Source organism: Lichenostomus cassidix, chromosome 15 (genome assembly GCF_008360975.1).
Source record: "Lichenostomus cassidix isolate B80296 chromosome 15, HeHo_3.0, whole genome shotgun sequence".
Lineage (NCBI taxonomy): Eukaryota > Metazoa > Chordata > Aves > Passeriformes > Meliphagidae > Lichenostomus > Lichenostomus cassidix.
The window spans coordinates 4991366-5014684 of record NC_139496.1 but is presented as its reverse complement, the minus strand read 5'-3'; the positions used below and the strand labels follow the sequence as shown (position 1 = coordinate 5014684).

Below are 23319 nucleotides of genomic sequence, written 5' to 3'. Positions count from 1 at the left end.
TAGGGGTGGTTGTGGGCTGCTCAGGAAAGGGGACATGGTGGGACTGCAGCCCTGCTACTCTGGGCACACACTGGCTCCACACCCACTCCATCCTTGGTGAGTGCCAGGTGTCTTCCCAGCCTGAGCTGGGGCTGCAGGATGCAGTGTGGATCTGCTGCAGGGGCCAGTGTCAGGGACAAAGTGCCTGCTGCCTGACTGCCCCAGGTGACAACTGCCCCGTGGCATCTCTCCTGCCAGCCCTGTCCTCATCGTGCCTCCTAGGGAATGGGCAGGTGAGGGTGCTGAGCAGAGGGTCTCCCAGTGAGCCCCAGTTGAGCTCCTGGGCCTGGGGGTGCTGAGGAGGGAGCTCCTGTAGAGCCCCACCAGGCACAGGGTGCAGAGGAGGGTTCTCCCACAGAACCTGGTACCAGCCAAACATTCCAGCCACTTTCCCAAAACTGACTGAGGTTTTCCTAAACCACAAAAACATGAGTCTGGTGGTAGTGCTGCCCCTTCAGGTCCAGATGCCCCCTTCTTGCATTTGGAGCCCACAGCAGTGTGATACTGAACTGAACGGCTTGTAACAAAGTATTTTTCATTTAACTGAAAGGCAGTTGAAAATAAGACTCTGGGTCTACTAGTGTAAAACTTGCTTAGGTGACAGATGTTTAATTTCAACATTAGTTGTCATTTTTGATCCTTCCTTGTGTCCAGAGGGCATCATAATTCCCCAGGCTCAGGAAAAAAATATTTTAATGGAAAACCCTCTATTATAAAAGCTGTTTAAGATAAGGATGATTATAGATTCAATTGGTTTCTATTTTATCTTATCAAATCCCTATTTTGCAACCTGCCTGGCTGTATGTGTGATTGTTACAATGGGTGCACATGCTGTACCTGCTATCTGAGGGCAGCCGGGTGGATTTTGGTGTGCTAGAAATACATGTGTGCAGTTTCCACAACATAAATTAATTATTTGTGCCTAGGAAAGGTGATATTTTGGTACTGCAGCGTAGTTTGAAATTGTTTTCATTACCTCTGGTAGTACAGACTGACTTTTTACAGCCCTCCACATTTAGTAATTTTGCTGAGAAAGTTGTTGGGGAAATTAGAAGGGAGCTGGTTTGGAAACTGGGCTGTTTCCTAACCCGGTTCTGGTTGGCTTTGCAGCTTTGGCTTTCTGAAGCGTGAATCCTAGCCCCCACGGTTTGTCTCTTTGTTCATGTTTAATGCCCAGCGCAGGAGACTCTCATTTCGAGCAGAGTGTTTAGCATGCACGGCAGACCCGAGGAAGCCCATCAGCATTCTCCATGCTTCACCCAGGCAAGGACATAAATTGGTTTGTTTGGGGCCCTTCTTTTCCATTTTTAAATGGAGTTGCACACAGCATCCTTCCTGGCCCCTTCTCTTTTATTGTTTCTTGTACACAACATCTAGATCTGACTGGATCAATAGCTAGTTAGCACAAATCACAGTTCCTGTCACTTCTGCCTTGGCAGGCTCAAGCACATATATACGTTCTCTCACACCACATGCACCCTGTTACGTGTGCACTTTCACACACACACACACACACAGATACACAGATCTCACACCGTGCTGTGTTTAGAAATAGATTTTAAAAGAATAACTTATTCTATAGATCTTTACTTCATGGGTGGAAAAAAACCAAATCCTGAGCAGTGATTTAATTCTGAACAGCACGTTTATTAAAAGTGTAATTTGGCTTAAAATGATCTATATTTTGTGTGTGTGTGTCATACGGAGCGATGCTTCTGCAGCGTCTTTTAACAGCACTCCTCCAGTCACTTTGATCACAGCTATTCTTAGTAACAGCTAGTGAAAGAAGTAATTGCTTTCTGGTCGCGATAACCACAATGTTGGTGTTAAAACAGTTCATCACTTGGAAGGAAAACCATTTAATCAGTGTTCCTATATAAGGATATGTTTTAGTATTTCAGAGGCTTAATATAAAATAGCAAACCAGTTCCACAACAATGCAGAGGCGCTCGGGTTGGTTCATGCTTTAGTCACTTGAGGGATTTGAATGGGCTGGTTCCTTGGATGAGGAAATTTATACAGACTCACAGAGAATTTACTTTAACTGTTGTTGGAGATTAGAAAGATACAATAGATGAGACAAAACAGGCTGTTCACCTGGCTCAGTAGAAATAATTTAACTTTAGATTGCCATACCCCTGTGTGTGTGAAACTGTGTTTAAGAAAAGGCTTTCTTTAGCCGTGGACTGCGATTTTAAACCTTCTCAGTCGGCTGGGGTTTGCACTGTGGTGTTTGTTCCAGCAGCAGCCCAGTGTCCGGGTGGATGCGCAGGCTCCAGACAGCGCTCCTCCGAATTCAGGCAGTTCCTCGGCGTGCAGAACGCCGTGCTGGGCAGTGGGCACCGTTTTGGGGCTGGGCAGCGTCAGTGAGAGCAGCATTAGACCCAGGGTCCTCCCCAGTGCAGGCATTGCTGGGGGCTCCTGATTTACACCTGCCATAAGAGGGCAGGCGGTTGGGGATTTATTCCCATTGTGGCACTGCTGCGATTGGCACCGGCGGCTGCTCAGGTGCTGGGGAGGTGGAGGAAGGGGAGGTGGAGGAAGGGGCGGTGGGTGTCGGGGGCAGGTTCCCCTCGGTGCAGTGCTGGGCACTGTGTCCTCTGCCAGCCATTCTCAGCCAGTGCTGGGACTGGAGGGTCCAGCCTCACTGCTGGCCATGAAGGCTCTCCAAAATGCAGCAGGGTCAGGAACTTCTCAAATACTCCGTTAATGCACAGATTACGGAGGAAACAACTTGAGTTGTTTTAATGGCTTCTCAGATTCCTTGGAGCTCACCTTTTTCCCCCATAAAGGCATTAAAATGATTTGCTGATCTATGGCAGTTGTGTGAGCTGTGATTCTGGAGGTTGCTGAGGGCTGCTAGCGGTGCTGCTGGTGCCCCTGTGAGGTGTGACACCTCCGACGCTGGCCTGCCGCGAGCTCTGCGTGCATTCATTTCAGAATGTAGTATTAGTAATGCTGCCCGGACGTGGCTCTGCCCTGAAATGTGTTTTCTGTAAGGAGTTTTCTCTGATGCATCATTTCTTGTACCAACATGTTTTATGCGAACTGGCTGGTAGTTTTTGGGGCTTTTTCTCCCGAAAATGCTTTCTAGAATTTAGTGTTTGCCTAGCAGCTTGAGCTGGGAGTGAGAAATAAATAACACTGAGTCTAGAGGGGTTGTCTTGACTTCCAGCAGCACGGCTCTAGCTGACAAAGAATAACCAGTTCAAATTAATTAAAAAACCCAGGGCCAGTTTAATGGGGTTTTGCTTTTCCTGGTTTGACTGAACCAGAACAATTTCCCCTTCAGTGAAATGTGTATTAGTATCCTCTAGAAACCCAGTAATTAAGTGCTGGTGGCGTTTTGGTTTTAGTTTTGAATTGAAATTTTGAAGGTCCCATACTACAGATGTCAGGTGAAGACATCAGTATGTACCTAGAACTGTGCAGGTGTTGATTGGAAAGAATGGGAATATATTCCGCTGCTCGGTGGCTGTTGGGCTCGTCGGTCCGGGCTGACTGGCACGTGCCATGCAGCACCATTAGCCTTCATCTCTGAGTTTTTGTTAATATTTCATCGTTACACTGAACCTGTCATTGGAATGAGCCCACAGGCCAGCCCTCTTGCCGGAGCAGCGCGTAACATCTGCGAATTACTAGAAATACATTAACAAAGGTCAAATTTGGTCCAGATGCGGCCGGGAGCCTTTGTTTTCTTTTTCTTTCTAGTGCATTCTGCTGCATCTTTTGTTTTAAATATTGCTGAGCTCTTTTAAAGGCTTTACGGGGGGACTGTGTTTGTTTACTGGGACCGAGTTTGTCAGACCTCTCGTGAGGTTTTTCAGGCACTGAACCCTCACTGCGAGCGATGCGCTGTGAGCGGCTGTGTTGTAGTGAGCGCTGTGGAAACGAGTTCAGCGGCAAAGCTCAGCGCCCTTTGCAGCGAGGGGGCTGTGATTCCTGACGCTGCTTTGTTTGCCTCACTGGGCTGCTGAAACTTACACAATTTTAACAATTTAGTGAGAAAAGAAGCCGTTGCCTTTGTCTCGAAGTTAAGCGATGAACTCCACGTTTATCAAATCCACATCTTTATTAAATCATCAGGATTAGCAAGCAGAGTGATGAGGGAAGAATGCTCCCGCTGCTTATCCTGGGAGAGAGTTTGGTGTGCGTTAGATTTGGATTTAATATGATGCTTTAAACTTTTCTAACCTGTTAAAAAAAAAATTAATTGGAAGGGTTGCCCCTGCTTGGCCTGATGTGAGTGACAGAAATTCTCCATTGTTTACCTTGACTATAATTTTTAATACTTTCTACTAGAAAATGGTTCTGTTTAGAAATGTTTTCCTTTGTTTTATAAACATTCTGTAGCAGTGTGTTTGTCGACCTTTATGGCAAATATTGGAGAAGGCAAGGGACAGAATTTTCAGTAGTATTTCCTCTTGCTGTGATATACTAAAATATTTAGTGCAGAAAGTAAATTTATTGGCATTTCAGTAACAACTGTGGCCACTGTTTGCTTTTACATCCCAGTCTGTCTGGCTATTAATTTTTGGTCTCTAGATTTACCTGTTCTCATTTCAGTGGACAATCTAGCTATGTTTGAATTAATGGAGATTACCTATCTGTTTTGCATCCTGGTGCTTTCTTGCCCCCAAGTCTGTTATTTTCTGACGGCCCATTCAGTTGCAAGGTGAGTTTTAACGGGGGTGTTTTGCACGCACTTGGTGTGAGGGTGTGCGTGAGACAGACTTTGAGGGAGATATTTCTTGAAATTGCTGTGTGAATATGCTTCAGATCTTTACGTATGATGTAAAAGGAAATGAATTAGACTTAGTATTTATATATGAGCTTGGATGACAGCATAGATTTATTTTGATCTGTGATGTATTACACCATGTCTGCTCTTAATTTTTAAAGTACAATACCTGTTTTTTTTACCAATGACCTAGTGGAATTCTCAACCATAGAATTGCAAATAATATTTTGATAAAAAACATTATTAATTAGCAATGTCTGTAGATGCAGTTTGTTGTTACTTGTGTAGAACAAAGAATAAGGCATCAAACAAAAGTGTAGCCTAAAACTATATAGGCTGCTTTTATTTGAACCAGCTGACTCCCAGCCTCGGTAGTGTTCTATACCAGGGAGAGGTTTTGGTACAGTAAAATGCCTTTATGTGGCCATATAAAATTTTAGTACTAGACAAATTACTGTACATTTTCAGTCAGTGGTTTCTCGTGTATTTCTGTTAAATCTAAGTGTGAGGAGAGTCTCCCCAGAAAGTACAGAGCCAGCTCCAGAATGAATCTTCAGGTGGCCTAACGCGTACGCTTTGTTAACGCTAAATTTACTGAAATATCAGAAACAGTTTAACGCCATAATTTCTCAAGCACAGTGAGAATATCGAAAGAGACCAGTCAAACTGTAGGCAGAGAATCACTCCCTGTTTTACCTCTAGCATAGAAGAGATTGTCCTTTGCATGTTTGGGAGTGGAGCACGTTGGATGCAGGCAGCGCGGGTGGTGGGCGTCAGGCGCTGGTACCCACCTCGCCATCACGCCGCCGCTCCGGCCAGCATCCTGTCCAGCTGGGCTGGCTTTTCCATTGAAAAATCTACACCTTTGAAGAGAGCAGCATTTGCACCTGTAAATACATGATTAAGGTTTGCAGGACGTGTTTGAGATTGGCGTGTTATTTTAAAATACGGAATTATTCTTGTTTCACTTTTTGAAGCGCGTTTTCAAATGAGAGCCTGTGTTGGTGATGGCTGTTCAGAACATGGCTGGCTGTGCACCAGATCTTGGGTAAGGGACATGGGCAAACTAGTAGAAATGAAATAGGTGAAGCTGTGGAATCGTCCAGGAAATTCAAGGTCTGCCCACACCATCCTGGTCTTGGTTAAATTTCTCAGCTTTTAAAATGTAATTCTGAATTTTTGCTGTTCTGTAGGTAGACCCACTTCACACACAGTGATTAGATGACTGGCTTATATAAAAATTCTGTGATTCTTTGTAGATTGCTGCTTTTCCTTTGCCAGATGCTTTTGTGTTGGTGCAGTTAAAACATTCTGAGTTATTAGTGACCTTTTAATACAACGTATTTGGGATTTTTTTACATATTTAAATATATTTTATGGATTATGTGCCAATGTTCCAAAGTCAAATGCCTTCTAAATTTAAAGCTGAGAATTGAACAGCTGGAGGTCTAATCCATTAATTTTTACAAGCTGACTTTCTTAATACTTCAAAGAGAACATCTTAGATGATACTGCTTTGCTGTTCCCCTCCTCAGCACCCCTTCTTCTCCCCTCCCTGCCAGTGCCCTCTCCTCTAAGGCTTCATGTTCTGCTCATCTCCTGGCAAATGACAAAAGCATCTGGATGTGGGGAATGCATTTTCCTTAGTTGATGTAATAAGTTTTAAGAGTCAATGGTCTAGAAATGTGCCTTTCTTACTGTTGCACTTTTTGTCCATACAAGTGCAAAAATACACAGAACAGCAGTGACCACGTTTCTTTCCTGCACTTGGGTTATTTCATGCATTGTCATAGGAGTATTTGTGCTCTGTGCTTGTGCCCTTTCGAGACACCTGACTGACAGGTCTGATCCATGCTGGAAATAAAGTTTTTCCAAGTTTTGCCTTGCCTGCTTGGGCAGGAGCTGCTCTGGCACCGCCGATGGTGCCTCTCCCTGGGATGCATGTGTGAATCCATCACGGGCAGCTCCCGAGAAGGATCCGAGTCTTGGCTGCAGGCTGAGGTGCAGTGGGGCAGTTTGGGTCTGTTTGTTTTCAATTCCAGCAAATCTGGTTGTGTCTGTTCAGTGTTTTAACGTAACACCACCAAGCATGACACCGGGCGGTCTGCGTTTTTATTAGCTTTTAACATTTGTCTAAAAAAGGTTTTTTTGGTTTGGTAAGCAGAAATCTGGTTATGTTTAAGTGCTGCTTTGATAGATTTTTTTACATCAAAATAAATACAGTTTATTTGAGTTTAAACACGGACAACACGTGTGAGAGCTTGGAGGGCTCCACTAGTTCTGACTGTGAGAGACGAACCACAGCCCTGCTCCTGCAGCCAGTTTGTGTGAACTTTGGGATATTTATCTTTTTTTTTAATCTCCCCCTGTATTTGGAGCATGTAAAATTCAAAATGAAGAACTTTGGTTTTTTTCCTTTTAACTCTCCTACCTTCAGTTCTGACTGCTGGCCCTTTAGGACTTGATCCCCTTGATCCCAGCAAAGCCTGTGATCGGTCAGTAGTTGGAAGACAGCAGGGTTTTTTGTGGTAAAATATATGTTTTCAGAGTTAAGTCTGCATTTAATTAATTTTGTGAATTAGTATTCACAAAATACTCGAAAGCATTCTGTTGCTAATAGAAAGATCATCCTGAGGCTGGGGAAGCACAGTTAATTGAAAAAGCAGCCATTTGTAAAGTGAAGAAAATTTTAAAACATTTCATACCCTAATTAAGAATGTACTCCTGAGTTAAAATTGAGAATATTAATTTGCTGTGTGAAGCAAATACACTACAAAGCCCTGGAAAGAGTCATATCCTTCCTTCCTCCTTAATCCTCTCCCAAAATGCAGTTTAAGAAGAAAGGCATGACTTTTTTTTTTTTTTTAAATGTAGCCTGAAACCCTTTTGCTAGAAAGATGTAAATTGATCTATTAACATAGGAAATGGAGGTTGGGCTGGGGTTATTATCTGGTCAGAATTTTAGGATCTCTTTCCTAGAAAAATTTTCCACCATTTTTTTTTTTTTTTGGGGAAGAGGGGGTGGGTATAATATTCCTCCATAATGGCATTTAAAAGCCTTTTGGTCTCAGGTGAGAGCAGTCAGAAGAGGCAGAGGATGCTGTCGGTGGGGGTGTCTGTGACACAGCTGTGCATCATTGTGAGCAGTGCCATTCCCTAGGGAATGGGGCTGAGCTTTCCCTCCTGTGCACTGCTGGAGGTGAGGCTCAGATGGAGACAGGGGGACAGCGAGTGTCCACACAGCGTTCCTGCTCCTGGCTGGATTTCTTGGTCAGTCAAGGCATTACCATCACGGAGATCGGGGTCTGCGTGTGATTTAGAGCGCAGTGGAGTCCATATTCAGCTCCCGCCCTAGGATTATTTTTATTTAAGATTATATTTATTGCACCGTAAATTGCCACAGCGCTTCAGAAACCTGGGAGATGTTCCCACTGCTAAAGATTTACAGTCCAAACGAGCTAAAACGGCCGTTGTTGGGCTAGGCAGCTGCCGGTTCTTCGCCAGAACGCGGTGCCACCAGGGCTTTGGTGAGGTGCTTTGGGCAGGTGAGGTGCACAGTGGAACTGAGGGAGCCTGGGGATGATTCTCAGCACTTGGGAAGCCAGCAAAGGCTGGCATGCTGGCGCTGAATGGTGCTGGATTAGGCGTGCGGTGGTTGGGAAGCGTGTGTGGGCAGGGAATGAAGGGCTGAGAGCATCTCATCCCACCTGGTGAGCTCATTTCTGCGTGGATTCCTTCCTGGTGGGGATGGTGAGGCTGTACTGCCCTCTCTGGGGCAGCATTTCTCCTTTCCTGGAAAAAAAAAAAAAAATTCCTAACCCCCGTTACGGCACTTCTGATCTGTGTGTGAGTGGATTTCTAAATAAGTTTCTCAGTCTTAGCAACAGGAAAAGAGACCTAAATGTTGCAGAAGTAGTTTGATGTAAGGTAGATTTACACCTCTTGCAGATGCCTAGGGTTGGAAGCATCACCAAGGGTGGGCTGCTTCTCCCTGCTCCTCTGGGTGATGAGAGAGGAGGACCCAAACCCAAGGTCTGAGCTGCCCAGTAAGTCACAACAACCTGCTGGGACTTATACCTGGAGTGGTACTGAGCTTTTAATAATTAGAAAAAGACCTGCCAGGCAGCCAGGTAGCTGTTTGCATCTAATGTTACAGGTATTTTTGATCTGACTTGCTTGTTTTGTTAATTTTTATTGGTGCCAAATGTTGGCTGAAAAATATTTTTTTGCCCGGTCTGAAGGGTAGCCCAAAATTTCAGACCAAATACAGTTTTAAAAGCAAGAAGATAATAAATGAGCCTATTGATTGTATTCTACAAGAAAAAAAAAAGGAGTTCCCCAGTAATTGTAATAAAAGCTACCACAATCTATGAGACAATAATTCTGAAACCCTTTAAAAATACTATTATTATTCGAAGTGCAAAGCAGCTGGTATTTTATGATGGAACAGATTTTATTGTTGCTGGATGTAGGGTCAAACGCTTGCAGCACATTTTTGATTTAAACAAACCAAAAACACAAATGCTTTTTTGAAGATAAAATCAGTATGATTTATTTCTTTTTTTCCTGGATGCTACAGTTCCCTTCTCTACCTCTAAATACAGGCACATGCTGTTCTTTCCGTGCTAGGAGAAACCACGAGCAGCTCAGCTCCTTGTGCTCTCCCTACCATGCCATCATTCTGGAGGCAGAGGGAAAACAAGGGCTGTCCCAAGCACAATTCAAATCTCATTCAAACTACTTTGAAATAGGCAGATCACAAAAAAAGGGTGAATAGCAAAACCTTCCTTCATTATGGCTCATTATTATTATTGTTGTTGTTATTATTATGAAGGTTTTATCCCATCATTAGCCAATTTCTTGTGCTGCTGGCTGGGTGGGTGTGAGGGCAATAGCTGGAAAATGTGCAGGGGGACAGAGCAGTGTTGGGGAAAGTTCAAGGGCAGTCCTGGTGATGTGGGTGAGCTTTGCCTTTAAACTCTGTGCATAAAGCCATGTTGTATGTTACAAGACAAAGTGGTTTGTCCTGTAGATAAATCCAGCTCATGTACTATGTCCTGTTGTTACTTATTTTAGCTGAGGTGTGAATGGGAAAGGCAGAAGGGAATTTGCTGCTCCCAGTGCTCCAGGATCCTGGGGCTGCTGAACACGGTGCAGGCTGTGCCAGTGCTGGTGGGACCAACAAACACCCCTTTGAAAATGAAAAATGTGAGGTTTTAACAACACAGTGAAGCCTTACTCCAAATAATTTTCCAGATACTTTAGTGTTTGGTGTAGTTTTCCTTGAGTGGCTGATGCCAACGGTGCTGCAGCGTTTCTCTTACAGAAAAGAACAGATAAAAAATCTCTTATTTGAGCCAGACACGTGTGAGCCTCAGAGCTGGGAACGTGTGTTGGGAGATTGTGATACAATTACGTTTTATGTCTACCTATTAAGCATAATGAAGGGTTGGTTGCTGGCCTTAAATTTGGAAAGAGCTTACTGTAGAGCTTAAACCAGAAGTAGATTCCTGTAATTACTGCTTTGCTGTGCGGAGTGTGGCGAGGTAGAGGGAATAAAAACTGTTCATTGTCCAATCGTATTTCCATAATGGCTGCACTTTTAAATGTCTGTTTTGAAAGATTAAATTTTTTGTTATACTAATTTTCTGAAATAAGCTAATAAAAGCCAACGCAGGAAAAAAAAAAAAGGTTAAGAATGTCAAATGAGCAATGCTTAGAAAACACAGAGCTTCAGCTTCTTCAGTGAGCCCTGCTGCGGTGCTTGGAAAGTCAGCGGCTTTGTTTGTTAAACACAAGGCCACTGTGCTATTGCGGTTTGTGTTCACTTGAATCTGAGATCTTTGATGATGAAATGAAGAATTTTAAAAACTTTGAATTTTCTGTTTGCTTTCCTTTGTGCTAGATTAGGCAAATGTGGTAAAACTCGAAGCAGTCGGTTCCGAATCTGCTTTTGCTTTTACTTGACTTTTTTCTTGCTGTGTGATGGCAGTACGTCAGGGAAACTTGGATCCCAGCATCAGTTGTTTGGAATTATTGTTTGGATTATATTCAGTTTCAAATGGTATGAAACTGTAGTGAGAAACCAGCATTTGTTTATGCTGATAAAATGAGTCTTTCATAGCATACACTTGTTTTGGTTGTACGTACTAGTACATGTTGTAGCTCAGACTGTCCGGTTTTTCAAAGTGATAACATGGCCCCATTCTGCTCTTTGTGTGCATTTGGGACTGGAAACTGCATCAAAGAGGAGGTGTTTCTGCTTCAAGTGAGGAAGAACAGAGGGAAGACCAAAACTCTTCTTGGCCCATAGGGAAAAAAAACACCCTAAACCACATCCTTTTTCCTCTCCCCCTCAAAAATACGACTTACATCTTTAAGAGAGATTTTTTTTCCTTTTCCACCCATCCTTTAAGGTGTACTCTTCTGGCCTTTCTCCTATTTGTGGAGCTTCTCTTGGAGTATGTTTTAAGGGGTTATATTTGTCGTGTTCCTGTAGTCTGCCTTCCACAGTGGTCTGGCCCAAATAGAAATGTGAAAAGTTCCCACTACTGAGCTGTAAAAGAATACTGGAAATGGGTTATGCAGAAAAAACCATTTAGATAAAAATGCAATTTTCCCTTTCACATACACTGCTAAGAATTAATAGCACATTCTTCCTAAATGGGTAGTTCAGTATTATATTTTCACCTTAATGAAATTCTTTCCAAAACAGGAGAGTTTCATTTAAAACTGTAGAGCAAAATTAATCTGTCTTTATCTGCAGCTCTCCCCACTTTAAAATATCACGGGATTGACTGCCATGGGCTGTCTGGGCACTCCATGGAAAACAGAAGTTGGGTTCCAAGGTGGCTGTCCCAGTCTGACTCTCTGTCCCATCACAGGCTGTGCTCCCTTCCCTGTCATCACAGCTGGATTTGGGCTGTCACTGTGGTGGTGTGTGCTGTGCACGCCAGCTGTGCTTTCACGGCTCCACTACTTGGCCAGTGGCCACCACCCAGTGGGGACATGAATGTGGCACTTACCAGGGCATTTCTGCCAGGAATACCCCAAAACGGAGAAGGGCCAAGCCCACTGTGGCTTTTGCCTGTGTTGGTTCATGGTTGCACACCTGGGGCACAGGTGGTGAGCCCAAGTGTGGTGTGGCCTGGGAGAACATCAGCAAAACCATGCAGACATCAATTTCAATATGTCCCGTTTCTGTAGAAGATACATAAATGCCTAATGAAAGAAAGGAGGGGGAATCCTCTGTGATAGCGTGAAACTGGAGATGCCTCCAGGAATACTTGCCAGTTACAGCTAAGAGGAAACCAAAACATATATTCATGCTTTTTAATGCTTTCATTTTTGGTGAAAGGTTTTTAATACAATGGTGAGAACAGAAGTGTGCAGAAAGAGTAGGGTTGATAGAGAGACTCTGCTTTAAACAGCTCTTCACTGCTGAGCTGCAGTGAAGAAAATGCTTTTATTAAATGAATTGTTTGGTGTTTTCATAGTTTTAATAAAATGGTTCCCACATATAAGCAGTGCTTATATTGATGGACACACAGACAGGATTGATACAACTCAAAGTCTCCATGTTAAAAATATGAATTTTGATGGCAGTGATGCTGTTTAGCCTTTGCATTGTTTTTGTGATAAATTACCCTTCAGGGGGACTCGTGCTTGGGCTTTCCCCCAAAAAGTGAAATACAGGAGAGGTGTGAGGCAGTCTGTCTGACTCTTGCTCCCAGCTAACGCTGAGCTTAATCCAAATTTGGTTTTTGAAAGGGGTATTTATAGTCATCTTCCGATAGTCTCCCAGTCAAACAACAGCAAATACGATACTTCTTGTTAGATGCATTACAGAGCAGCTGTTTTTTAGTCACTAAACTTGCCTTTTGTGATTCATTTTCTGTGAATCATAGTAGTTCAGCGAAGAGCGCAGATCATGACTTTTACAGCCCCATATGAAATTCCCTGGAAGCTAATGTCGAAAATTTAAATATTTTAGTGTAGTGCCTTCTAACTTGCAAGTTTTGTATTTATGGGATATTGGCTTTTGAGTTTTCCTGTAAAGTTTCACTCCCTGGGATAAGCATGCCCATCAGGAGGAGTGTTTGCTCCCTGGTGTGAGTGGTTCAGTGCTCAGAGAGCATTCCTGGTTCCACTTTAGGCAGGAATTTCTTAGGTGTCACTGTTGTATTTTTTCATGGTATTTTGCTGTTGGTGCTCACTGTACCTGCAGGCATGCAGCATGCTGAGTTGTGCATTTAAACATCAGCTGCTACGGTAAAAATCTTGATGGCCATTGTTTCAATCAAAAAAACCCTTCTCATCTTCAAAGTCACTGTTGTTACAATAATTTTCTCTTTGAACATGTCAGGATTCTGCCTTTGATTATAGACTGGATTGTCTCTTGTCATTGCATAATGATTTTTTTTTCGGGTAGGCAGAGACATTTTTCAGTTGCTCACAGTTCATCCCCCATCCCAGTACTTCTTTAAAAAGAGATTATGTTGAAACCAGGTATTTAAGAATATAGATCCTCAAGAAAATAACTGGTTTTGACTTTTTATTTTCCTGGGAATTTTATAAAGCTGATGTGAAATACAGATTTATTTTACGATCTGAACTTCGACTTCTGAAAGTTCCCTTTCCCACCACCCCTTCTTTTGCTTATGATTGGACCAGAAGTCATTATTCTAGAGATTTTCCTCTACTTTTTCTTTTTTTGCTACTTACACCACAAGAAAGAATTGATCTCTGTAATTCTACCATCAGTTGGATGGTTGCTTGGGTGAATGGTGGTTAAGGTGTCTGTCTGACCTGGGGACCTTAGCACTGCTGCCAGACCCTCCCTGCCCTGCTCTCTGTTGAGGACTGATGTAAAGCCTTGGGAAGTGCTTGCTGAGGCCTCCCAAATCTCCTCAAGCTAAGTGAAAGCCCAGAGGCAAGAGTATTTGCAGTTACCTTGTTTTATGTGTATGTGCAGTCTCTTCCATTGCTGGGTGATGTTGATGCCACCCTGGGAAAACTGTACAAAAATGAGGGACAGTAGAACTGCATCAGGCACTGAAGAGATTTATCCCTAAGGAAATAGGTATCTTGTAAAAATGTCAGGAGACCCCAAGTCCATGTGAAACCTGCAGATCTGTGCCTGGTTGTGATTATGTGTGTGCAGCTTCCAGCCGGTGGCTCTAAAGCTGTCACATGGTGGGTTCCCTGTGACTAAATCCAAGATGCCCCTGAGTAGGGGTTGCCTGCATGTGTCTGTGTGATGGAAGCCTTTGCCACAGAATTAGTAAATCCTGACTGTGGTTCTGCCCTTGTGTTTTGTATGGGAAGAGCTAAAAAGCATTCGCTGTGTCTTTAAACTTGCAGATCCTCAAAACCTCCCTGGGAAGTAGAAGGGGGAAGGGACCCTTTCAGGATTAATTAAACAGAGATGTCTTGCTGTAGACTTCAGGGTTTACTGATAAATGCCAGCCCCTCACCCACGTCTGGTGGTGCTGCTGTTATTTAATCAGGGCCTTGACAAGGAATCTGAGCAATCTTCCCTTTCTCCTCCTCTATTCCATTTATCTGTCCTCCCAACCTCTTTGTTTGTGTATGGTTAAGTTTTCCATGCCAGGGAGAAGCAGAGTGGAAATGTCAGGGGTCAGGCTGCAGGCAGGGCAGGCAAGGAGCAGGCAGGGAGCAGAAAGCCCAGCTCTGCAGCCTTGGAGTTTCTGAGAAACCGGAGATAGGTTGTTCCAGGCAAGATTAACTCCTTCAGCACGGCTGCCTTCTGCTTAAGACCTGCAGGAAGGAAGGCAAGGTGGGTGTTTATTAAGACACTGAGCTCTGACTCCATCCCTCTATCCTTGTGGTCCTGGGGGTAATGAATGCTCCTGCTGCTATTGTGCTCTCCCTCTTATTGAAACCCAGCAGGCCTATCTGTCTTGGTAGCTCTGCTGCTGAGGGATGAAGCTGCGTGGATCCAGACCTGAGGATGGCAGATAGCAGAATTCATTGCAGTGCTGTTATGGATACCTGAGTTATTTGGCTCGTTTCCCAGTGGACAAAATGTTCATCCATGGAGGGCACGATGCTGCTGTTCAGAGAGCTGCCTTTTGGGTAGACACGTGGCTGGGGTTTCTCACTCAGAAGTTAAAGACCAGTCTGGATGCTCATGGCTTCAGAAAAAACAGTTTTGATATTGTGCCAGTGGACTTGGTGTCTCACAGGCTCTCGGCTGTCTGCTCTGACTCTGCTCACAAGTGCACCAGCCCCAGCTGATGCTGCCATGATGGCTGGGGTTGGGTGAAGTTTTGGTTGTATGACTCAAGCTGTTGAACTTGCACTTCACCCTACCTGTGTGAGGGAAAAGCCTGATTCAGGGTGGGGTGGAGGATTTTGTTTGTTTATTTGGTGATGCCTTTGCATTTGTGTTGTGGCAGTGAAGCAGGAGCTGCAGAGCTGAATCCTGCCTGGTTTGACAGTGTTGTTTGCATTGCAGGCAGTGCCCTGCCTGGGACAGCTGCAGGTAGAGATTACCAGGTCCTTATGCCCTGCTGGTGGGACAGTCTGTACTTTTGCACTGACCGAATCTAGACCAGGTTAACAGCAGTTGTCACAAACAGCTGTAGCTGCAAATGGGACAGGAATGAATCAGAATCATAGGAGAGAATCAGAGAATTATTTGTGTTGGAAGGGTCAGGTCATTCCAACTGTGGGCAGGGACACCTTTCACTGGATCAGGTTGCTCCAAGCTCCATCCAGTGTGGCCTTGTGCACTTCCAGGGACAGGGCAGGCATGACTTCTCTGAGCAACCTGTTCCAGTACTTCACTAGAGTACATAATTTCTTCCCATTATCCCATCTAACCCTGCCCTCTCTCAGAGGGAAGACATTCCCTCTTGTCACTCCAGGCCATGGTTAGAAGTCCCTCTGCAGCTCTTGCAGTTCCTCTGGGCTGCTGCATGCAGCGAGGATGTGTTGTGCTCCCCTGTGCCAGTGCTTGGGTGCCCTTTACAGGGGCAGCTGGTCCTTCTGGCCCCCACTGCCTGGTGAGGTGCCACAGGGCAGAGCCCACACAATCCCCAGCATAGTGGAATGAACTAATTGTCTGCAGTTCTTTCATTTTCCAGGAGTATTGAAATTGTTGTGGGTCATAAATCACATGAGCATATGGCCGGAAGGAGAACACAGGTCCATATATCAGCTTTGGGCTGGAAGATGAGACTGTTTGTCCTGTGTTATGCAGGCCCATTTTGTTGATTTACTGGCCTGTGAAACTTTAGAGTTAATTTTTTGTTGAAGCAAGGAAAGTCTGTCTACCTGTGACTTTCCTGCTTGAACAGCTGTTGGCTCCTGATTCGTTGCTATTCTGAGAATTTCATGAAGACTCTCCACAGTGATGTGACAATTGGAAGTAAAAGATGAGCTTATATTTTTCTTATCCTAATAGTGGCACTTACAGCTGCACCTAAGAACGCCAGGTTTCTTTGTGTGGCTTTTTTCATGCTGAATTTCCCTCACTGCCATTCCTCCTCACATGGTTGTGCATTTCTTCTGATGACTTTTTTTCTTTTCCTTCAGATAGATTTAATTTTTAAATATGCTGTTCAATCAAACCCTGTTCCTCCGTCAGACTTCTGGCCCCCAGCTCAATCACCACACCTTTTTGCTGCTGTAAGGCATGTTTCTGAATATGCTGAATCCATTATATGATGACATTTCTATCTCTTTCTGTAGTCAAAATTTGGGATATACCAGAATTTGTGATTTTTCTACAGCAGAAGAGATCTAGCAAGAATTTGCCCAGGATGTGCTAGGTTAATAGTATCACCTCTCAGCCTGATTAGCCAGCACTTAAATGTTTTCCAGCAGAGATTTTGAACCTTATTTAAGAAGCTGAGGCCTCCTGACAGTTCTGCTTTTTAAAGTTATTTCTTGCAGACTCGTTAGAATTTGCTTGTGAATTACTTGCTGAGGGACTTGCAAACAGTGATTTGGGACCTCCTGTTTTTGGAGTGTCAAACCTCTGCAGTTGGTGCTGCTGAGCACAAAGCAGGTCAAGTAGTATCCATAACATCACAGAATGGTTTGGGCTGGGAGAGACCTTCAAACTCATCTCATTCCACAGCCCTGCAATGGGCAGGGACACCTTCCACAGGAGCTCAGAGCCCTGTTCAACCTGTTCTGTCCATCTCTGAATTGAGTCTCTGCAGGTACCTTGTGAGCCCCAGCTTTGACCTGGGTTCGCTGGTCTCACTTTTCTCTTGATCTGTGAGTGGTCAGGTTGTTTGAGCAACTTTTGTTTTCATGAACGCTGTTTCTCAAGGTCTCCTCATTGACCCCTATGAAACCAAACTTCAGCTGGAGGTGTCCTAAAGAGAAATAGCATGTGTTTCAAGGTAGGCTATAAATAAATGGCATAAAAGAGCTAATGATCCTTGCTGCTGGTTCTTCTCACTGATGTTAGCCTTTGGTAAACTCCCACTGTATTTTCAGGAATATCCTTGAACTGGTGTGGTTTAACCCCAAGCATTACTGCACATGATCACCGTTTCTTGGTGTGCAGGAGGCTCAGATGTGTGAGGCCCCTGGGAGAGATTGACATTGCCTGTGGCAGTTTTGTGTTACGGTCTCTCGTAATTGTGAGTTATAGATGGGGCAGAGGCACCTCCGGGAGCTGTGGGCAGAGCAGGGAGGAGGCAGAGGGACCAAGCAGATCCCTATCCTGTCCCTGGCAGCCAGGCTGGATGCAGATCTGCCTTTGGGATGTGAGAACATGGATTCCTGGGGAGCTCTTGGGGAACAAGGTGACAAAACACCAAAAAGTCTTTGGCCAACCATATCTGAATCTCACAAGAGACTGATAATATTTCAGAGATAGTTCCCTGCTTTTGCTTGGCTAACAAGTATTTATTTAATTTGCATCCCGAAACTAAATGACCACAAACAAAGTTCTTTGAAGGGAATCTTCATCTTTTATTCTGTTTATCTGCAGGGCTCAAATATCCTACTTATTGTAATATCTACTATTTCCCCCACAATTGTGTCAAAGCTCTTGCACAAATCTGATGAAGGAGCTCTGGCATTTATGTGTTTCCTTTTCTGTTTGCTCTGTGCATAATCATGAGCTATTCACTGCCTTTACAGATCCATTGATACACCCCTTCCCTCGCTAGTGAAAGTAAGCATTTTATCTTTATTTTTGGAGGCCTGCTCCATGTAAAATGTCCAGGTGGTGATTTAATGCAGAAGTATCATCTTTTTTCAATTTTGGCCTGTCCTGAAATAATACTAGACAGTGTCCAGAACTGGTTTTATTTAAATGAGGGCTTATTGAACAATTTCATGTGACTCCTGTGCAACCAGAAAATTCCACTTTGGATTTTATGGAAAACCTTTTGTTTGCTTGTGCATTCTGGCAGTCAAGAGATGGGTTTTGCATGGGCTGGAGCTGTGTGTAAAGCTGTCATGTGATAGTTTGCGTTCATATGAAATAAATTTGAAAGCAAACCCCAGCATTTCCTTACTCATCACAGATGTGTCGTTTGTCATTCTTGGTGAAAATAGACTCAGAGCATTCAGTTAGTGCAAGCAGGTGATGTATGCCAGCAGCACAGAAAACACAGCATCAGTCAGCCAATATTCTCTCCTGCTGTTGAGGTGGTCTTCTCACGTTGGGGGCTGGATTCAGAGGTAGGGACATGTCTGAGACAGCCACAGCTCTTTGGAATGAGGCGTTATATGGGAGAATCTGGTTGGAGCCTCTTTCTAATGCTAGGTCTGAGTGTCAGTGTGATGGAGCAGCTGGGTGGGGCTTAGGTAGTTCACTCCTTTCACACATGAGCAGAAGTGTTCGGGTTTTATGAAGGTGGAGGACAGACCTTGGAAAATAACTTGGAGCTCCCTGAGGCTTCACTGGTATTGGATGGCAGCATATGGATGTTGTGAGTGTTGAATTGGCTATGCTGGAATGGGCTGCTGTTGCTGGACTTAAGTTTATTTTCTCTTGGAAGTGTCCAGATGTTGTTTGGCTGTTGGTAGCAGTTGATTTGGTTTGATTTTTAATGCCAACAATTCTCATACCGTGCAGGGCTGAGGAGACCACAGTGTTGGTGATGGCACTGGGAGCTGACCAGTGGTTTGGAGCCATGTGGTTGGGTTAAGCCCTGGCTGGAAGTTTGGCCATTGCTAGCTCAGCTTCCTGGGGCTGTCACAGATGAGCAGTGCATGAAATCAGGACAGGACTGGCAGACAGCAGCACTGCAGCTGGGGTGAGCCCTGGTTTGCCAGAATGGTCTTTTGTTCTGTGAGAACCAAACCCTGACAGCAGCCACTTCACCAGGGGGGTAAGCAGGACCCCTCTATGTGGTTTGTGTTTTGCAGGGAAGCCAGCCTGAGAGTCAATGTGTTAAACTGAAAAGAGGAACTGAAGGTAGCCAAAAAGAGAGGAAGGATATGAGTTAGAAACAGTCAGTTGTCCCTGTGGCCATCTAGCAAGGTACAGGAGCTGGTGCTGTCCCAAGGCCCAGAGCTTCTGGCGTCTTCAGGGATGCAGGGCTTACCTTTCTTCTTGAAGAGTCATAGAGGTGGAAAGCAGTGATTTAACAGTAGCCTCCAGAGAAATAAATAGGTGTAGGCAGTTTCACACTTACCTGTGAAGCTATGGTGGCATGTTGCTCTCCTGCTGGGCAGCAGCAGCAAGGTGGGGAGCAATGTGTTCCCCATCTCTTGTCTCTTCCTGGCACAGTGGAGGGAACGTGGTTTTTAGAACAGCAATATCATTGTCCTCATCCACACATCTTTCATTCTGTGTCTTCTGTAAGATGAGTGCCTCCTTTTCCACTGATAGGGTTAGCATTTTTTCCTACATCACGTTTTTTACACCAGTTTCTTCGGTTTCTTTCTGTGAGCGTGCGGAACACAGTCTGACTGTAACCCTACAGCCTGACAGCAAACTCTTAACGCTGCTGTGGGTTTGGGCAGCCTCCCTGTCGTGGCGTGCACATCCTTCCATTGCTCCTGGTGAAAACAGGAGCAGGAAAAGAGGTCAAGGGAGAAAAAAGAAAAATATGTATTTGCAGCAAGCACTACGTGTCTCCTGTTATCTGAATTCTGTGCAAGCAGCGAGCTCTGATGGAGCCCCATGCCAGCTTGGAGACCACTGAAAACAAAATAAACATCTCTGCAGCATGGGCTGATACACGCTCCCTTTAGAGCCTCAGGCACCTCCAATTAATCAAGCTGTCTGTGGAGGAAGGGGCTGTGAGGACCAGAGGATGCTGCCAGAGGTGATGGGCTGATGAAGGGGTGGGCAGCAAGCAGCATTAAGGGTGAACAGACTGTGTGTTAGCCTGGGCTTGCCATGCCTTTGGGTGAGCGCCGTCTTGCCTGTATTGCAGCAAAATCAGAGCTTTAATCGTGGTTTGTGGGATATATGAGTGCTGTGGGACGGTGCTCAGCACTGTGCACGCATGTTTGATGAAGAGCCTTCCCTCCTTTCGTGAGAAAGGCTCTCAGCGCTCAGCTGGCTGGGCCTTGACAATAAATTGAGGGGCTGACCAAGCCAAATGGCTTCTTGAAATGTCATCGAGTGAGATGTGGCTGATACCCTGGAGCTGGGGTGTCTCTGCAGAGTGCTTCTGGTCAGCAACGTGAGGAGTCACCTGTCCTCACTTCTGCTGAGCTCGTTGTGACGAGTTCTTGGCATCAGCTGCTCACCTTAAAACCTACACTGAATTCTGTGCATACAGAGCAGAGAGCAGCAGGGGTGAGCAGCACTTTTAAGTCTTTTATGGGCAGAGGTTACACAGAATGAGTGAAGAAGTAAAATCAAAATAAGAGGAATGTTCTAGTAATGGGTAGTCAGGGCTTTTCCTCGAGTGCCAGCAGAGCTGGGTGCTGCCAGTCTGGTGCCAGAGGCAGCCTGTGCCCTCCTAGCATTGGGAACAGCAGAGACATCCAGCTTGAAGTGGGCACAGATTGCCAGGGGTGAAGGGACCTGAAAGTGGTGCAAGTTTATGGTGTGAGGAGGTGGCAGGTGCCATATTTGTGTCTATGAACAAATGCAAACCGTTGCTTCCTTGTATTCAACAAGGGGCAAGAAAATGCCTTTGTCAAGGACTTTGTCAGTGCTGCAGAGGTGAGGAAGGGGATGGCTCATTTGTTTATCAACACAAATAAGCTAGTTGCGTTTAAAAATAAAATTTTGGGAGTGTTTAAAAACACAATTTCAGGAATAAATTAATCTGTGGAGACTAGGTCCAGTGTCCAGGGAAACACAAAATGTTTTCAGCCCTTATTTTTCTCAAAAACTGAAAAAAGATGGTTCTGTGCTGTGTACAAATGCAGAGCTATGTGCCTGAACCAATATGTCAAACTGTCATGTGGGAGATTTGGTGAAAAACATCTTGTCCTAAGGGAATAATTTTAAACACTATATGTAGGTTTGCTGCCTCATAAGGGATCATTACTCAAATCTATTCCCTCTTATGGTAGCTTGGCCTCTGCTTAACGGGCACAGAGTGAACGGAAGCCCATTAACGCGTCCTTTAAGAGTGGTTATCAGATGGTAGAGGGGAAACAGATCTCTGATCAGGGAATATAGCGTTATTGGCCAAATCTTCAGATTCAGCCTTAACAAGATCAGTAGCAATCCAGGGCCTTCACGCTTGGCTGGCCATCGAGGGCGGCGGCGAGGCCGTGCTGTGCCGGGCAGCCGGACCCTGGGCAGCGCGGGCGGCTGAGGCTGTGTCAGAGCGGTGAAGAAGTGTAAGGGATGAGCCCTGGGGCAAGGAGCCATTCTAGGGATCTTCACCTCCTGTTTGTCACTTCAATCTCGCAGGAACGCTGAAATGTGGAGTGGAACCCACTCCCAACCAGACCCCTACCAGACTGTGTCTGTGCTCTCACTCCTGTGTCTCTCTGCTTTCCGTCCTTTTGTTGGTGGTGATTTTGGCAAAAATGAGAGGGGTGGCATGGGCAGCACCTGAAGAGCAGCATCAGCTCCCTGTAGCATCTGCAGTTGCCTTGGCTGCACCAGCCCTCCCTCAATCAGCCTCCTCTCTGACTGGGAGATGCACATAGTGAGCAGGTGAACTCGTTTTTAATGGGATTAGTTCACCTAAAAATTGGGACACCTCTGGGTTTGCACAGTGCTCGATGGGGTTGTCACAGTTAAGAGAACGCGTTTATTTTTTAATAATGCATAAGAAGATGCTGCATGACAAAAGAGGCATTATGGAGCAGCTTAACTGCTCAGGGGCTCATGAAAAAGGGAGAAAGAAGCTGGAGGGACTGAAGGTGTATATACATGGTGTCTGCAGAGCAAGGTGAATGCCACAGTCTAACCTCACTTGAGAAATGTGTTTTTCCCTCAGCTGATATGAAAAGGCAGTCTGTAGCGTGTGTATTGAATTTTTTTGTGAAGAACAACTCCTGCTCCTCTTCCTGTGTCCCAGCTGCAGGCTCCAACGCTGCTGGCCAGGCTCCTGGGTTAGTCACCATGCTGCCATTAATGCTGTGTAAACAAACAAACAGCAACCTTTTCTTTTCAAAGGCTGTGTGCCTTTGCAAAGTAGAGCAGAACGAAAGAGCAGCTTCCTAAATGTGCAAGGTCAGAGCAGAGGGTCGGGCCTGGAGGGAGGCTGGGGAGCCCGGCTGGGCGCTCTCTTCTTGCTGCTTGTCTGGGGCTGAATGGCTGGAATGTGTTAGGCTGGGTAAAGCTTGGTCAGAAGCTCTTACCTAAAAGCAGAGTGGCTCTTGGACCACCACAGCGTCACCTATAGTGCAGAGGGAGGACACCATCATGGGTGAGCTGTTTCCAGAATTCTTTTGGTCTTTGGTCACTTTACTGCTTTGAGTTTCATGCCTGTCACGTGAACATGACAAGGGCTTACATATGATGTTTTATTTCTTACCTCTGCTTCAGCTTTTGCTGTTTCCAAGCAGCACGCGCTGTCCTTTTGCAGGGTGGCTGTACTTGTGTCAGTCCCGGGTTCTGTGTCATGTCCTTTAGTTTGGAGGGGAAGTCTCCACCCAGACCATGTCAAGATCTTGGGTGTGGAGGATGGCCCTTATTAGAAGCATACTGCTTTTTTTAATAACACAAATTTCTTGCAGTAGTTGCTAATAGAGGCAGTTGTGCAGTTTAAAGATAATTTGTCTGAAAATTCCGTGCTTTCAGTGAGTTACTTCATGACTGACAATGATTTCTCTGGAACTTGGCAACTGTAAGGCAGTGATGTGGTGACACCATCTTGCATTACCTGACTAATTTTAATGCACTGAGTCACATCCATTGCAGCTGACAGAACTGCTCTGGACCATGGGCACTGTAGCTGAGGAGGCAGAGAGGATGGCTGGTGAAACAGGTCTGCTGGAAGAGTGTTTCTGTTCTGGACAAGCATCAGGCAGTATCTCATGCTTAAAGAACATAATTTTCATCAGCATCAGCCCAACTTTAATTTTTTGCTACAAAGGTTTTTTTCCTGGAAAGCATCATACCTTTGTCAAGACAGAAATACTGGAAAAAAGTAAAATGCACTGAAAATTTCCCTCCA

General features: G+C 44.9%; 1 protein-coding gene across 3 annotated transcripts in view; it reads left to right on the top strand.

Annotated features, from left to right (window-relative positions):
• MN1 (MN1 proto-oncogene, transcriptional regulator) overlaps positions 1–23319 on the top strand; it is a 79956-nt gene that overhangs the window by 3851 nt on the left and 52786 nt on the right. The window contains exon 2 of one of the 3 annotated variants that reach the window (XM_085075706.1): positions 1150–2509. The exons of the other annotated variants lie outside the window; for them this stretch is intronic. Within the exon in view, the coding sequence (XP_084931832.1) occupies positions 1150–1163 (14 nt within the window). The 3' untranslated portion in view covers positions 1164–2509. Of the gene's footprint in view, positions 1–1149; positions 2510–23319 lie in introns of those variants that run through there. 3 annotated transcript variants of the gene reach the window in all.